Genomic DNA, 17,858 nt, shown 5'->3' with positions numbered 1-17,858 from the left:
CCAGGGTACTGAAATTGGGCCTGTAGCATGCTGGGATGAAGGATTACCATGTTAGTTCAAATGAATGACCTTGATCCACTTTCAACCTAATGTCCTTGTTCGACAATCAAGGTCAGAGGCGTCATATGTTTAAATCTTTTAATAGGTTCTTATGAAATCTTAAGATTACAAGTGTTAGATTAATAACAGGTGAGCGATGCAGGCCCATTGGGCCTCTTGTTATATGGGTCTGGACTGACAGTTTGACCTATTTGGCAAAAACTGCATAAAGTTTGTTAACTACAGAATATGTTATTCTGCGTTGTCGGCTACCCATGGCTGATTTCGCTTCGCTACTTGCTCAGCAAGTGAAATCAGCGTTGGGTATCCCACGTTGATAATTATGTTACAGTAGTAAAGCACACGAAGTTCTTACCGAAATTCTACCGATTTCTTTTTATTGATATTTTGCGATTTTTGCTGACCAGACTTTGCACAAGGAGTTAATTCTGTAATAACACCGTACAGTTAATAAGTTGATATTCACTGGTAAGATCTTGTACACCACAGGACACTACAAGGCCAGGTAAAGACGACACTGGATAAGCTGAAGACAGACGGAGACACAGACGTGCAGTACTATGCTTTGGAGGCATTGGATGGTATGTATCAAATATTAAAAACCGTGTAATGATATTTCTAGATTGTTTTGAGATTGATTGCCAGCTTAATCTTTGTTCCTGTTCTTGCATGCAATCATTTATTCTAGCATTCATATAGAGCACAATAGGTGTCTGAGTTTATGTTTCTGTAATTGAATTAAGTTTTGGCCTCAAAAAATGCTTAACTAGATGTTCAGCCTGAAACGTTTTCTAAATTTATGATTCTGAATATACTTTGAGTTTCATTATTTAAAAGAAAAATCTTTTGATAGGACTTATAATTCAAAAGTTTTCAAATAGTTTCGTTGATTTGAATCTTAATCAAGATAAATAATTTGGTGCGTACAAGAAACTATGTTTTATAGAATTATTACACACGAAATTGCAGTGTTGTTGATTTCTCTTCCAAACTAGTGCTTTTTCATAGGAAGTTATAGTAGGCATTACGGGTAAGGCGTGTATATGTATCACCAGTTATGTCCCCTTATTGATGTTGCTTTTCAATATATACATGTATCAGATATTTGACTAAAAAGGATATTTCAAAGTTAAAAGTGATTTTGAAGTAATTTTCTATGGGCTTTTTTCACATTTTCTGTAACCAAAGCAAATTTGGTATGAAAAGTATTTAAATTTTTACACCACTGGTTTATGAACAAGAATCTTTTTATTTTTATTTCCATTATTTTGTTTTAAGAAATTATTGTCTGAAGTTTAAAAAAAAACAAAAAAAAACGAAATCTTAAGATTGAACAATTCTTGTAGTAGGAAAAATAATATCATTTAACAGTTCCCATTCCTATTTCAAATGTGTATGATGGGCGTAATTATATAAAACATTGTTCACTGCTCTCAAAATAACACAAGAAATATCTTTAAAAAGACAAATGGACAAGTGTTCAGAACTGATGTGTGTGCTTACAAATCTCTAACAGCCTTGTACTTATCAGGATATTGTTACAAATCTCTAACAGCCTTGTACTTATCAGGATATTGTTACAAATCTCTAACAGCCTTGTACTTATCAGGATATTGTTACAAATCTCTAACAGCCTTGTACTTATCAGGATATTGTTACAAATCTCTAACAGCCTTGTACTTATCAGGATATTGTTACAAATCTCTAACAGCCTTGTACTTATCAGGATATTGTTACAAATCTCTAACAGCCTTGTACTTATCAGGATATTGTTGTGACATGTAATTTAACTTTACAACAAAGCTAACTATTCAAAGGGAAGCATTTCAAGTTAGTTTCCATGTCATCACACCGGTGTATAGAACACTATCTCAATCAAACATGGAGTGAAATGACATGTAAATACATGAAACCATTGTTATTTGTTTGGCAGCTGGATATAAAATATTCCCTAGGAGAGATACAATGCATAGGGTACCTATTTTCCTTAGGAGAGATACAATGCGTAGGGTACATATTTTCCTTAGGAGAGATACAATGTGTACAGTACATATTTTCCTTAGGAGAGAAACAATGCATTGGGTACATATTTTCCATAGGAGAGATACAATGTGTACGGTACATATTTTCCTTAGGAGAGATACAATGCGTAGGGTACATATTTTCCATAGGAGAGATACAATGTGTACGGTACATATTTTCCTTAGGAGAGATACAATGCGTAGGGTACATATTTTCCTTAGGAGAGATACAATGTGTACGGTACATATTTTCCTTAGGAGAGATACAATGCATTGGGTACATATTTTCCATAGGAGAGATACAACGGTAGGGTACATATTTTCCTTAGGAGAGATACAATGCATTGGGTATATATTTTCCATAGGAGAGAAACAATGCGTAGGGTACATTTTTTCCTTAGGAGAGATACAATGTGTAGGGTACATATTTTCCATAGGAGAGAAATAATGCGTAGGGTACATATTTTCCATAGGAGAGAAACTGCTTAGGGTACATATTTTCCATAGGAGAGATACAATGCATATTTTCCTTAGGAGAGATACAATGCATTGGGTACTAATTTTCCATAGGAGAGATACAATGCATATTTTCCTTAGGAGAGATACAATGCATTGGGTACTAATTTTCCATAGGAGAGATACAATGGTACATATTTTCCATAGGAGAGATACAATGGTACATATTTTCCATAGGAGAGAAACTGATTAGGGTACATATTTTCCATAGGAGAGATACAATGCGTAGGGGACATATTTTCCATAGGAGAGAAACAATGCGTTGGGTACATATTTTCCATAGGAGAGATACAACGGTAGGGTACATAATTTCCTTAGGAGAGATACAATGCATTGGGTACTAATTTTCCATAGGAGAGATACAATGTGTACGGTACATATTTTCCTTAGGAGAGATACAATATGTAGGGTACATATTTCACAAAGATAACCTGAATATAACCGCCTCTCTACACACAGAAGTATTGTAACAAACATAACCTGTATATAACAGATTCTCTACACACACAAGTATTGTCACAAACATAACCTGTATGTAACAGCCTCTCTACACACAGAAGAATTGTCACAAACATACCCTGTATATAACCGCCTCTCTACACTCAGAAGTATTGTCACAAACATAACCTGTGTATAACCGCCTCTCTACACACAGAACGATTGTCACAAACATAACCTGTATATAACCGATTCTCTACACACAGAAGTATTGTGACAAACATAACCTGTATATAACCGATTCTCTACACACAGAAGTATTGTGACAAACATAACCTGTATATAACAGATTCTCTACACACAGAAGTATTGACACAAACATAACCTGTATATAACAGCCTCTCTACACACAGAAGTATTGTAACAAACATAACCTGTATATAACAGCCTCTCTACACACAGAAGAATTGTCACAAACATACCCTGTATATAACCGCCTCTCTACACTCAGAAGTATTGTCACAAACATAACCTGTGTATAACCGCCTCTCTACACACAGAAGTATTGTAACAAACATAACCTGTATATAACAGATTCTCTACACACAGAAGTATCGTCACAAACATAATCTGTATATAACAGATTCTCTACACACAGAAGTATTGTCACAAACATAACCTGTGTATAACCGCCTCTCTACACACAGAAGTATTGACACAAACATAACCTGTATATAACAGATTCTCTACCAAGGCATTGGGTACATATTTTCCATAGGAGAGATACAACGGTAGGGTACATAATTTCCTTAGGAGAGATACAATGCGTAGGGGACATATTTTCCATAGGAGAGATACAATGCATTGGGTACTAATTTTCCATAGGAGAGATACAATGCATTGGGTACTAATTTTCCATAGGAGAGATACAATGCATAGGGTACATATTTTCCTTAGGACAGATACAATGCATAGGGTACATATTTACCTTAGGAGAGATACAATGCATTGGGTACTAATTTTCCATAGGAGAGATACAATGGTACATATTTTCCATAGGAGAGATACAACGGTAGGGTACATAATTTCCTTAGGAGAGATACAATGCATTGGGTACTAATTTTCCATAGGAGAGATACAATGCATTGGGTACTAATTTTCCATAGGAGAGATACAATGGTACATATTTTCCATAGGAGAGATACAACGGTAGGGTACATAATTTCCTTAGGAGAGATACAATGCATTGGGTACTAATTTTCCATAGGAGAGATACAATGCGTAGGGGACATATTTTCCATAGGAGAGATACAACGGCAGGGTACATATTTTCCTTAGGATAGATACAATGCATTGGGTATATATTTTCCATAGGAGAGAAACAATGCGTAGGGTACATTTTTTCCTTAGGAGAGATACAATGCATTGGGTACTAATTTTCCATAGGAGAGATACAATGGTACATATTTTCCATAGGAGAGATACAATGGTACATATTTTCCATAGGAGAGATACAATGGTACATATTTTCCATAGGAGAGATACAATGCATTGGGTACTAATTTTCCATAGGAGAGATACAATGCGTAGGGGACATATTTTCCATAGGAGAGATACAATGGTACATATTTTCCATAGGAGAGATACAACGGTAGGGTACATATTTTCCTTAGGACAGATACAATGCATAGGGTACATATTTTCCATAGGAGAGAAACTGCTTAGGGTACATATTTTCCATAGTAGAGAAACAATGCGTAGGGTACATTTTTTCCTTAGGAGAGAAACAATGTGTAGGGGACATATTTTCCTTAGGAGAGAAACAATGTGTAGGGGACATATTTTCCTTAGGAGAGATACAATATGTAGGGTACATATTTCACAAAGATAACCTGAATATAACCGCCTCTCTACACACAGAAGTATCGTCACAAACATAATCTGTATATAACAGATTCTCTACACACAGAAGTATTGTGACAAACATAACCTGTATATAACCGATTCTCTACACACAGAAGTATTGTGACAAACATAACCTGTATATAACCGATTCTCTACACACAGAAGTATTGTGACAAACATAACCTGTATATAACCGATTCTCTACACACAGAAGTATTGTCACAAACATAACCTGTATATAACAAACACCCGTGTCCAGTTACATGTTTGTGAATCCTTTAACATGTTTGTGCACTTCATTGGTGTGTCAACTTTCGTCACAGGTTTTGATATAATGCTGGAAAATAACATTTATTAGTGTTAATGATTACATGTAATAAGAAATGTAGTACAAATGTCACTCAAAGTCCCATTAGTCCTGGCCTCCTTCAAGGCTGAAAGTCATCGGTTGTTTCAAGTAACGTCCTCTTGCCTCTTCAGAGGTAGAGGAAACACTCAAATGTAACTTAAAACTAAGAAATTATGTCTCAAACTCTAAATTAATGTGATTATTTCAAACTTCTGTTAAAACTGTGATTAAATGTATGTAACATGTGACATTTTTATCAGTTCTGACTAATGAATATGACAATGATCAACCTTCTGGTGAAAGCTTTAATGTTCAGACTCCAAAGTTCTGGGCCAGCTCCTTAATAACTTGTATCTGTATATTTATGTGATTCTGACCATTGACCACTTTAGGGACTATCTCTTTCATTTAGAATTTCTACCTGTACTTTAGTAGAGTAAATTTGAACCTGTATTATTAGCATTAGCTACTAGCTTTCCATTCAACACAGTACTTTTAGAAATCTGTTGGAATTCAATGGATGTGTACTCCAATCACCTCCAATTGCCAAGTTTTGTATGTGAGTATGTCCAGGGATGATGAGGGTTTGGCGTAATGAACACGAATCTGTGCCCCACAATGTACAGAGTAATGACTCTTTAATCAGTTCTGATAGCAAAAGTTGCCTGGAAGTGGATTGTTTCAGATATTTTGTCTTTGTTAAAACTCAATTTTTTGACACCATGTGTTACTCTGGGGACCACAGAGCTGGTTGTATTGTCTCCATGTACTATCAGTGATATAGAAACTTAATTTATTTTACAACATTTATGAAATAAGTTATTTCACCTGATATAAATCACAGTGATGTAATCACGCAGGGGTCTTAATGTGCGAGGAAACTGGTACCCGGAGAAAACCCACATGTATGGTTGGGCAGGTTACCCCATAGCTTTTCACGTCCGATCAGGGAATCGAACCCTGGTCGCCTTGGTGAAAGGCAAGTGCGCTACCACTACACCACCCAATCACTATGTCCAGTCCTTTCGTGGCCAGTCAGTGTCAGTGGTAATGGTCAAATCACCTGTTGACCTGTCTTCTGTCTTCATATGTATAGGATGCAATGAAGAATCTTTCTCTGGGTAGATTGTCAAGTCTGAAGGGGTCCCTCTTCTCATTCCTTCTCATCATTATATCCCTTATTTTCCTTGTGTTGAACAATGCTTTACAAGGACAGTGAATTAAAACTATATATTTTAAGTAAGAAATTGATGTTTTAAACTTGAGGTAAAATTTTAACTGAGATTTATTACCAGAGTAATTCGAAGAGACAACAGAAACATATGGTGACTTTTAATGTCAGTGCAGATTACTGTACAATTTAACAACTTAATAATGATATGAATTTGAAAAGTCTTAAATGACCTTGCTTAAAGTTTATTGACTGTCTTTTTTTTTATGTGAAACCCATTTAGGTACATATATCAGAGTTAGCGTTCTGATATTTAGAATATCAGCGTTCCTTGTCCGCGATGCTCTCAGCTTAATTGCTGCCTTCAACTGTCTTAGGCCGAGGGGACTATTGGTTTTATATAAAAGCTATATTTTCAATTATAGTATATCAGTTCTATCTTCTTGTCATATATGATGTATATGTACAAAATTTGACAACCTTAGCTTGTCCACTGTTGGAATTACTTCTTTGACCAATATACTACAGTATTTCAAGTAATTTGTATCCTACGGACATACCTCCATTAGGATCCAGTGTTATATGGGATTTTACCGTCTATATTAATTCTTTGACCCATATCAGAATAAGGTATCATACATCTTTAACAGAAATTCCATCACCGCTCACATAGCATGTTGTAGATGACCACTATTTCTCTTCCCAAGTTTTCTCTGTAATTGTTTTTAGTGTAGAAGACTCCACTGAAGATGTGGAGCCTCTAGTGTTAACCCCTCCATGTATACGTCCCCTTCAGTATTGATCCCGTTTGATCCCGTTTGATGTGATATCGTCCTAATCCTCCTATGTGTGGAGAGATTTAGATTTCAGAATTTGAGATAATTGGTTATGATGTTCGTTTAGAAATTTAAAATGTTAAAGCCGATAGTTTTTGAAACTTGTCTTTCAAAATGGTTATCAGTTATCGTTTCTTTATTTTTTTCAATATTTTACTAGATCTATATTTTTTTCAATATTTTACTACATCTATCATTAAAGCTGCATGTATGTTGATATTAAATATTTGTTTTTTTAGTTTTTAACAAATTTTGTTACAAAAGTTTTAAAACTATTTTCTTTATGTTAAATTTATAATCTACATGTTGCTATTGATTTACTGTTGTATGATATCATCCTATTTCTGTTTACAGGTTTGAAGTTGAGCTAGGAAACAAATCGAGAGTTTAGGTAAGTTGTGACATGTTGGTTTTTGTGTGTGACTGTTAGGAGCTTCCTCATCCTCATCTCTGACTTAAGTTGTGACATGCTGGTTTTTGTGTGTGACTGTTAGGAGCATCCTCATCTCTGACTTAAGTAGCATTCAGACAAACACATCAGCAACCTGATCATAGACACAAAAGTTACTTGCTGTAAGCATTTATTGCATGTATAAGTAAAAATGATATCAACAATACTGTTAAGCCAAATAAATATTATTATTTGGTTCTCAGGCCAATTTTTTTCAAAAGAGATGAGGCAGGGAGGTAATTTTTTTCCCCTTTTTACATGGCAAAAATGAGACGGGAGATTTTTTTTATTGTGTAGTTTGTAAAGCGTTCATTGTGGGCATTACCTTGTCAAATGTGTCTGTTTTTTGTCGCCCAACACACACAGATACTTTAGCAGAACAGAGTTTATCTGGGGAAGACCATGTTCCCAGATCGATGTTACCTGTTTTTATAGTTGTGTAGAGATCCGTCATGGAGCAAGCCTCCGAAAATCCCCCCACGAAGTTCCAGAGAAGAATCACGGACCCCCTATACCTTATTTGTACCGAAATGAGCGCCATTTGTATACGAGGTTAATAAGTCATAATTGTTTCAATGCTTGCCTGGATATCAAGTTCCTTATCTTTATTCAAACGTTTTCGGGACTTGGGCGACTTTCGAGTAATAACGACATGCGGACCAATTTTTCGGATATTTTTTAAGACGGCTGCCGGCGCATTCACAATTCTTTTTTTTTTTTACTTTCACGATTAAATCGGCAATGCGGTGCCCTAAAATGAAATGCGCGCGGGCCTGGGAACCAAGTATTTTTTTTTTTGCCTTAGTGATGCTTGACTGGATAATTTTAACATCTGAAAGTAAGCAATTTGGTACTTTGAAAAATTATAGCAGTCACCAAAAAGCTGTGATCTGTTATAAGGTGGCCTTCAGAAAAAAATGTGGAAAGTAATTAGCACCAATTCAGTTCTGGAAACCTGGAGTTGTTTCTCATTTATTTATTAAGTTCAAAAACCTGTTCTTTATATTTATTCAGTTAGATTTTTACTGGAAATTGTAATATTATTGTACAGAATTGTAAAGTTAGGCCATTGTCTGATTTCTTTTGTTTTTCTTTGTAGGTAAATCTTTCAACAAGTCAACATGTGCTGTTTATCAATGTTTTATGTTGTGAATTCTTGGGCGTGAATCTTACCGACATCGTGTTGTATCCATCGATCGTCATCAGTTTCATCTGCGCGGCGGACAAACAGACAGACACTGCACAATAAACTTGAGAGAACAAGGACAGACATCAAATATGTTTCACATTATAATTTGAGAAGAATTGCTTATTACTGCAATGGTCTTAATTTTCAGTAGATCCAATTATTAAATTTTCGTCATTCATTTATGCAAAAAAAATGTGATTTATAAAACACATGGACCACAGGAAGACTTGTGTCACTGTGGTACGAAGAGTTAAAACTCCAAGTCATCAGGATGTTTGGATGACCTTGACACCATCAACCACTGACCAGGTGACCTTTATGTAAACAATGGCATAATGGATTATTAGGATTACTACCTTATAAACTCTAACCCACTCTTCTATAGTACAGTTCACTCCGTCTAAACTGGGCTCCCTGGGACAGTAGAAAATGTCATTTTGGATGCTCCCTGGGACAGTGTAAAATGGTTAGTTTGCACAGAATTTTAGATTGTACATCATCAGAACCAATTTATTTGGCAGGTTTAGACAAAAATCCAGATTGGACAGAGTTCGGTTTGGAGCGAGTTTACTGCGAGATATTATTAACTACTACATTACATAGCAGTTTTTTGTGAATGTGTTTAGTAAACCTGTAGTGACAGAGTAACGGTGTTTGTTTACGTATTCCTGGAAAATTCATTATTAATCTAGAGCAGTTCCAGTGGTCATTTGTACAAAAGACTAAGATTAATTTTAAATTGATGTATTGAGCTCACTGTTCTGGGACGTATTGGTATACTAGTTGTGTGAAGGCATTTCCTCACAGGCGACATCTCTAACAACACTTAGGTAGCTGGTCATTCTTTATAAAGAGGAAAAACACTTTTTGTAAAATATATGAAGGTAGCACAAGTTTCCTGCTTTTCCTTTCTCCAATCTCCATCACAGTAATATTGAGCAGCAGCATCAGTCTCACCATCTTTACTCGGCGAGACTTTCTGTAGATACCCACACTTTACTCGGCGAGACTTTCTGTAGATACCCACGCTACTTACTTTCTATCAATATGAAATTCCGATAATGGAAATATTTGGATAGGTCAATTTTTGTGAGATATGAAAAATAAAGACATCCTTGGTGAATTTTTATCAAATGTCATTAGATTAAATAGCTTTAAAAGTTCATTGATTCAGCAGTGTTAAATAGAAATATTTTTCAAACTTGTCAGTTTTGACAGTACTTTCTTGAAATAACTAAATTGAAAATATATATATTCTGGCAATTTGAATCATATGAATAGTTTTATGTATCAAGCATAAATTTAGATGTTGAAATTCATTAATAACTGCATGTGTTTTATACATCTCAATTAAAGTGCTATTTAAAATATAATTGAGGTTGAGCAGACGTGTAAAACAACAAAAAATATATATTGTGTGTTAGTGTCACATGGTACAAATTTGGTTAGCAGCTGTGATTGTGATGTATGTAGCTTCACCTTCCATAAATATCAGGGTATGTCTCTTCTGGGTCATGTCTAGGTAAAGATAACCTCTAATGGGTCATACCCATATAAGGATATAACCAATAATGGGCCATACCCATATAAGGATATAACCACTGATGGGTCATACTCATATATGGATATAACCACTGATGGATTATGTCCCTATACGTCAGTATAATCATGACTAGGTCATGTCCATAAAGGGCATGGTCATTAATGAGTCATGTCCAGTTAAGGCAAAGCAAATTATAGTCAATGTCCATATATGGAAAATATATGATTTTGTGTCCATAATAAATTCAAGCACACAGGTAAAATGTGTTCAAATTGTTCAGTAGGGAATAACAATATTGTACTCGGAGAGAAGAATGTTTTCAATCCACTTCAATCATTTCAGATTGGTAATTAGGATGTGTAGTCAAATACTGCAGCAGAATTGGATACGTTGACATGAAACTGAGATTAATTTTAAGCATAAATGGTATGCTGCTTTTATACTTCTAGTAGATAGTGAAAAAGGATTTTACTTCAGAAAACACTGGTCATAAAGGCATTATGGACATTATATTTAATTAAAGTTAACTAAGTATGTACTGTGTGTTTGTTATTTTGTTCCTTTGGAGCTGTGGCATTTTCTATGCAAGTTCAAAAGTGACGGAGATTTTAACGACACTTGTTAATAATTGGATATAAAAACAATGAAAATTACCACGAAATTGAATAAGTATCTTATTACATGTGCTTGTTATCCAGGCATTTAGCTATGAACAATGGGACATATAAATTGACCATACTTAAATACTTGGTTGGTTATAATATTTTGAAACTACTTTATTTAGTGAAATTACTTCATTGACTGCAACTTCTTAATCCAACGATGATAATAAAGACAAACCACTCGATCAAATGAAACTTTTTATCCAATTATTATACTTGGTACAATTGTATTATATTTAAGAAATTAACCTTTGAAGCAGTTGATACCGAATTAGTTTCAAGACCAGCTCAATTCATCTACTTGTGAAATTGACCAAAGCAAGATTCAATCCTTCTATTAAACATAGATCTTAAAAATATAGTGTGTCATTTGAGGACTTGTACAGCGATGTAGTAAAAAGTGATATTTCATCATGACAATAGTATACAATAAAATGTAAAAACAGATTATAAATTGTCATATTTATCAATTTGTTTTTTAATAATTAATCTAAAAACTGAAAACATATTCATATGCACATGCCGTGTTAATCAGGTCAATTTCATATGCAAATGAAGCAGACAAGATTTGGTAGAACTTTTCATTGAGTGATTAGTGTCCACATAATCTACAGTGTTAAATCACCTGGACCATGTTCGTTATATTACATTCGGGTTGATGAAGAATTTCATAATTTGTTACCTTGGACAAACAACATCTACTTCCCAAATTGAGGAGATAATGGTATTTGCATCAAAAGAATGAGATCAACATATTCTTGGTCTTTGTAAAAAAAAAAAGTTTAATAATAAATTAGTACAGAGTGATTTTGTTCATTGTTAAGAATATATATGGGACTTTACACATTACAATGCTTGAGGTATTAACCAGGCAGCCTTCCCCACAATGACATAGTTACTGGCAGAAACACAGATACACGTGGGTTCCTCTTCGGTGCTGAATCTGTGTGTTAGTTGTCTTGGTGCTGAATCTGTGTGTTAGTTGTCCCGATACCAGCTCTGTAAAGTTGTTTTCTTTATCACAGACCCACAGTGTGTATGTTGTTGATGACAGACATATGTCATTGATGGCAGCTTTGTGTTTGACCTGCAGTGTTATCTCCCCCTTCCTGTCCAGGAGAGATAATGTGTTACTCTCAGTAGAAACTTGAGCTAAGGTGTCAATTTTCCCGAAGGCCAGTTCTAGGTGATGTTGAGGGGTTTTGTTTGGAGTGAACTGGCAGTACCCAGAACAGAGTTTACAGGGAGACTTATTTGGGAATGAATTTCACATCCTGTGTCATAGAATTCTATGTGGGAACCTTGCTGGAGCGCTGCTTTGCATTCTTATATTTGTTGTCCGAGTTGCTTATCGTACATTTCAAGGTTCTGTTTGTATTTCTTTATCAGCTTGGTATTATCCTCCTCCATTTTGTGATAAAGAGAGAGCTTCTGTGCTGTAAGCAGGTCAAGATCTTGCTTCAATTTTTCTGTTTGCATTTTCAACTTGTGTGAAAGTTTCTCAAAATTGCTGGTGTTGTCGACTTTAAGTAGTGTATCGGTAGAAGTGATGTATTTCCTAAGTTGTACCAGGTCATTTTGTTCAGCTCTGTCAATAACGATGTCTTGTTGCTTTTGAGGAGTGATACCGCTGAGTTCACGAACATCGTGACTTTTGTGAGTTGATAAATGACATCTCTTACAGGCAAGTGTATCACAGTTTTCACAGTAAAGTTCCAGTTGTCTCCCCTTGTGTTCAATACAGGTCGTCTGGCCTTTCTTGTGGAGATCGATTTGATCTATGGGTGTTGCCATGTTGATGAAAAAGTTGAGGTAGTGACAAGGAAATATATTAATAAACCCAGACACTTGTCTGTTATAACTGATATGGAATAACAGTCGCAAAATACACTTGTTGGATGTCACTAAATCTTGACTTTACACCTAGACCAATCCAGGCACGTGTTCATAAAACGCATTTGTAAATCTTCACACTTAGCATATATATATAGCTACCTGCTAATCAATTATCAGTGATGTGGGTTACTAGGTAGTCAACGTCAAGAAAATATCCCCAGTGTTCAATTCCTTTGTCTTATTGCGTTAAGTACGCTCCACGGCCACCATTTGTAGATCTACTTGTGCAGGGCCGCTTGGGCAAACGTTAACTATTCAGAAAATATTACTTCCTGTTCTGCAAGGTTGCCGACGGGCGTACGTAGGTCAATGTAGGTCGTATTTACAGAGCGTGGTGTTTTAACCTCAGGTGTGTAGTAGTGTAGTGTCTGACAAGACAAACATGCACTTCAGATATCTACACTTACTTCATTGATAAAACTATGGTGGTTATTTTTCAATGACGCTTTAACTTATTCACCCCTGAAGACACATTTGAACTCGGCCAATTATATGGTTGGCATAGTTCATTATGAAATTTCAGGGGTGAATGAGTGGATTTGTTGTAAAATGCTTATACTTATGATTGATAAAACAGTAGGATTCAAGGTGGACAATACATATATGTGTATTTCTCAAATTGATATATCGGCAAAAAGTCATTCGTTTCTATACTCTTTTTTTTTCTTTTTCTCCAACATTCGTTTCTATACTCTTTTTTTTTCTTTTTCTCCAACATCTTTATTTGTTTTTTTGCATGTTTTTTTCTTTTATATACAAAAGACAGCGCAAAACACACTTGCATACACCCTTGCTCTCGAACTATGGACATTTAAGGATAATTTTCGACTTCCCATCCAAGTAATACCTGTATATTTGTATATTTGTGACCGTAAACTTGCGGTCTAGAGTTGGAATGAGTGAATTAGGTACAAGTTATAGGTGCATATATGGATAAATACACAATACTTGGTAAATAAGCTGCTATGGTATCATTAATTTAGAAAAGAGTCCATTTTTGGATAAAGGTATTTTGTTTCCCTTTACACGTTGCGATATATTATTTCCACTTTATAATTATACACTATATCAGGAGTCAGTTAGAATACTGGTCTCCTTACCAAACATCTTTAATTCACCAGGTCGAAGTTGTCCAGCGTAAATTTTTGATTTTTTTTTATGTTTTAAGGCACACGTTGACTACAATTCCATGTCTTACGCTGACACTTGTAGGCATTTTAATCTTCATAGCCTCGAACATAGGCGGGCATTTTTAGACTGTGTCTTTCTTTACGAATGTGTTAATAGTGCTTTTGATTGTCCATATTTAGTCAAGCAAACGTGTTTTTAGTCCCTGGTTGTAATCTACGATCAATTCGTTTCAACCAGTTATACTGCCAGGGAAGTAGAATAAACGTTAGAAAGTATAGTATTTTAAACAGGATTCAATGTAATTTTAACTCTCTTGATTTTGCACCAGACTGCGATATGTTTCGTTCCTCTCTCGCCGAGTTCAAAGTACAGTTAAAGAATATTTGCTATCACTTATTCCTTTTGTTTTACATATGAGTATCTTTTAGTCTGTCTTACATGCATAACTGACTGTGGTATTTTATATTTGTGTTGAAATGTTGTTATCCATTCTGTAAGTGGACTCTTGGGTCTGTTGCTTTGGAAATAAATAAATAAATAAATAAATAAATAAATAAACTCCTAGCACATTAGACCCTTTGTCAATATATTTATAAGTGCATTTAATATTGGAAATAAAAATATCATGCATGTCTCTGCTTCCTTTTTGCTTTTATTAGCTCACCGGGTCCGAAGGACCAAGGTGAGCTTATGCCATACCGTGGCGTCCTTCGTCCGTCCGTCAACAATTTCTTTAAACGACTTCTTCTTTTAACCAGTGATTGGAATTTAACTGGATTTGACTGGAAGCATTCCTAGGTGGTGGGGATTCAAAATTGTACAAATGGTGGGGGCTGACCCCCCAGGGGGCTTAGTGCTGGGCCAAAAGGGGGCAATTTGGCTATATTGCTATAAACGACTTCTTCCGTAGAACTATAACATGTATGGCGATCATGTTTGGTCGGAAGCATTCATGGGAGGCAGGGATTCAAAATTGTAAAAATGGTGGGGCTGACCCCCATGGCGGGTGAGGGACGGGGCCAAAAAGGGTTATTTAGCTATATTACTTTAAGCAACTTCTTCTCTGGAACTAAGAGATAGATATCAACCATATTTGACTGGAAGCCTCCCTAGGTGGTGGGGATTCAAAATTGTACAAATGGTGGGGGCTGACTCCCCAGGGGGCTTAGTGCTGGGCCAAAAGGGGGCAATTTGGCTATATTGCTATAAACGACTTCTTCCGTAGAACTATACCATGTATAGCGATCATATTTGGTCGGAAGCATTCATGGGAGGCAGGGATTCAAAATTGTACAAATGGTGGGGCTGACCCCCCGGGCTTAGGGGTGGGGCCAAAAAAAATATTACTTTGAAATTGTTGAGATCCCCACCAGATAACCATATATACAATTGCTGAGTATAAAGAGAGGAATGCACATTGACTTCCACCCTTGTAGACTTAACTCCTGGGTCATAACTTTGAAACGGTTGAGATCCCCAACCCAAAACTATATATACAAATGCTGGGCAAAAAGAGACAAATGCAGTCATAATATTAGAATTGATCCTGGGGTCTGGCCACAACCCTAGGGACCTAGTTTCTGAGTCACAGCTTGGAAACAGTTGAGATCCCCACCCCATTACCATACATAAAATTGCTGGGCATAAAAAATCAAATACAGATATGCTACAAGGATTGGCCTTGGGGTCTGGCATATTCCCTTGGATCTCATTTGCGAGAATATTTTGCCATGATTGCTTAAATATTCAGGTGAGCGATACAGGTCCTCTGGGCCTCTTGTTTATTAATTCTATGGTGATTGGAATAAATGGTTGTTGCAAATCAGCCGAGGGATTGTTTAAAGTACATGTCAGCCATAAAGGCATAAGTGAGCTTCTCAAAGTCGTAGAACACTGCATGAGGTGGGCGTAAGTCATAGACTCGACAAAAATCTTCATAATAATAAAGACGGTATGAACCATATCGGATAAAAAATTGGCTTTAAAATCTAATTTTGGAATATCTTCAAGTTTTCAGCTAAATAGGATGCCCAGTACCGTGAACGGTTTTAGGTCACCTGAGCTTTACATTTTCAACGTCTTCTCAAGAACCAGTGGATGGATTTTTTTCAAACTTGGTCAGAATCATCCTTGGTAGATGAGGCTACAACCCCTGGGGCCAGGGCGGAGCCCCAAAGGGAAAATTAACCAATATTTCAAAAATCTTCTCCTCCAGACTCAGAGGTACTACAGTCGTTTTCTTTGCATGGATGGAAAGATCACCAGGGGCTTTATTTAAATTGTAAATTTCAGGACCCCAGAGCTATCCGTTCTCCCTTGGGGAGGGGGTAAAGCTTACTATAGTTTATATAGGGAAACAACACGTTTGGGTATATTTTGACAATAATCTGTAGGAAATTATTCTTTCTTGGTGAGAATTATCCTTGGAGGAAGATGGTTTTAAAATGTAAAATCGGGATTCCTACCCAAACCCTAGGAGGCCAGGGCGGGCCCCACAGGGAAAATTTACCAATATTTCAAAAATCTTCTTTTCCAGACGGACGGTTTAATTTAAAATCTACCTAACATATCCACAGTTATTCAAATAAAGTTTCCTCGGAATTGATTATATTTCATACTAAACATTTTTACACAGATTACAGAAGTATACGAAATTAGTCAATCATGTATCTAAATAGTTCTAGAATATTTCTGTAATCCTAAAACGAAGGAATGGGTTAAATGGTCATTAAATTTATTCATCGAAATTCTTTTGTTTTGAATAGTTACTTCCTTACATCCTTCTTTTTGATTTGATACAATTTGATGTTTTTTCTCCTAGCTAATTAAAATCCTTGTGAACACCATACCGAAAATTCTCGTAAACGAAAAGTACTTTAATCACTTTACACTCGTACAATGATCTTTCGGAAGTTATAATCAGTAGGCGTTAGGTAGTTTTAACACACACGCGAATAGAATATAAATCACATTGAAAAAAAAAAAGAAAAAAAAATGAAAAAAATAAATAAACAAATCACATTGGAAAAATTGGCATAAAAGTAAGTAAACAATTCCTGGGATTTGTTTACAGTGAAAGACAAACGTTTAGGCTGTCTATGATATGTAGGCTAATCAGCGGCACGCAGCGACTGATACCGGGACATTTGTGGCGAAGTTTCGCCTGTTTTAGCTCTCCGTAATAATTGTGGTTATATCATGATAGTTAATATTATTACACAACTTACCACTTTTAGTAACAAGTATGAAGAGCGAAATTGTCACTGGGCGAGTATGGATCTTCGCAGTGAAGGGCGAAAGTTTGACAAGGCGAAAGTTTGATAAGGCAAAGGTTTCCCGTTATACAGTAGTGATAAAAAAGTCAGGTGTATTTTCCTTCATACCAACATTTCCCTATACTTTGATTTCGAAAACTTAAACTCACCATATGGAACAAAATAAATAATAGTAGTAAAGTTATGCACACATTTCAATTAAAAGATACAGTGGCAATTAAATGAGAATTAACATCTTCCTTTCTTTCGAATTCTATAATCTAAAGGATGAGTGCTACCTGCAACGTACAAACATAATATAATGATTAGTTATCTCCTCCCCAAGGGCAAGTTTTATATGGAAAACAGATAAGCCAGGTCTCTGCGTAATAACTTGAATAAATCATCTGTCCTTAATGACTGATCACAAAAACAA

At 35.7% G+C, this 17,858-nt stretch overlaps 1 protein-coding gene across 1 annotated transcript in view; it reads left to right on the top strand.

Moving 5' to 3' along the window:
• The window catches only part of LOC110442272 (serine/threonine-protein phosphatase 2A 65 kDa regulatory subunit A alpha isoform-like), a 31,101-nt gene extending 19,517 nt beyond the window's left edge, over positions 1 to 11,584 (top strand). Inside the window, exons 15-17 of the mRNA XM_021485789.1 lie at positions 550 to 641; positions 7,651 to 7,687; positions 8,847 to 11,584. Of these exons, the coding sequence (XP_021341464.1) occupies positions 550 to 641; positions 7,651 to 7,667 (109 nt within the window). The 3' untranslated portion in view covers positions 7,668 to 7,687; positions 8,847 to 11,584. The remainder of the gene's footprint in view (positions 1 to 549; positions 642 to 7,650; positions 7,688 to 8,846) is intronic.
• The last annotated feature ends 6,274 nt before the right edge of the window (positions 11,585 to 17,858 follow it).

The sequence above is a fragment of the Mizuhopecten yessoensis genome, unplaced genomic scaffold (genome assembly GCF_002113885.1).
Source record: "Mizuhopecten yessoensis strain PY_sf001 unplaced genomic scaffold, ASM211388v2 scaffold716241, whole genome shotgun sequence".
Taxonomy (NCBI): Eukaryota; Metazoa; Mollusca; class Bivalvia; order Pectinida; family Pectinidae; genus Mizuhopecten; species Mizuhopecten yessoensis.
Note: the sequence above shows the minus strand (reverse complement) of the source record. Positions and strands in the feature narration are given on the sequence as shown.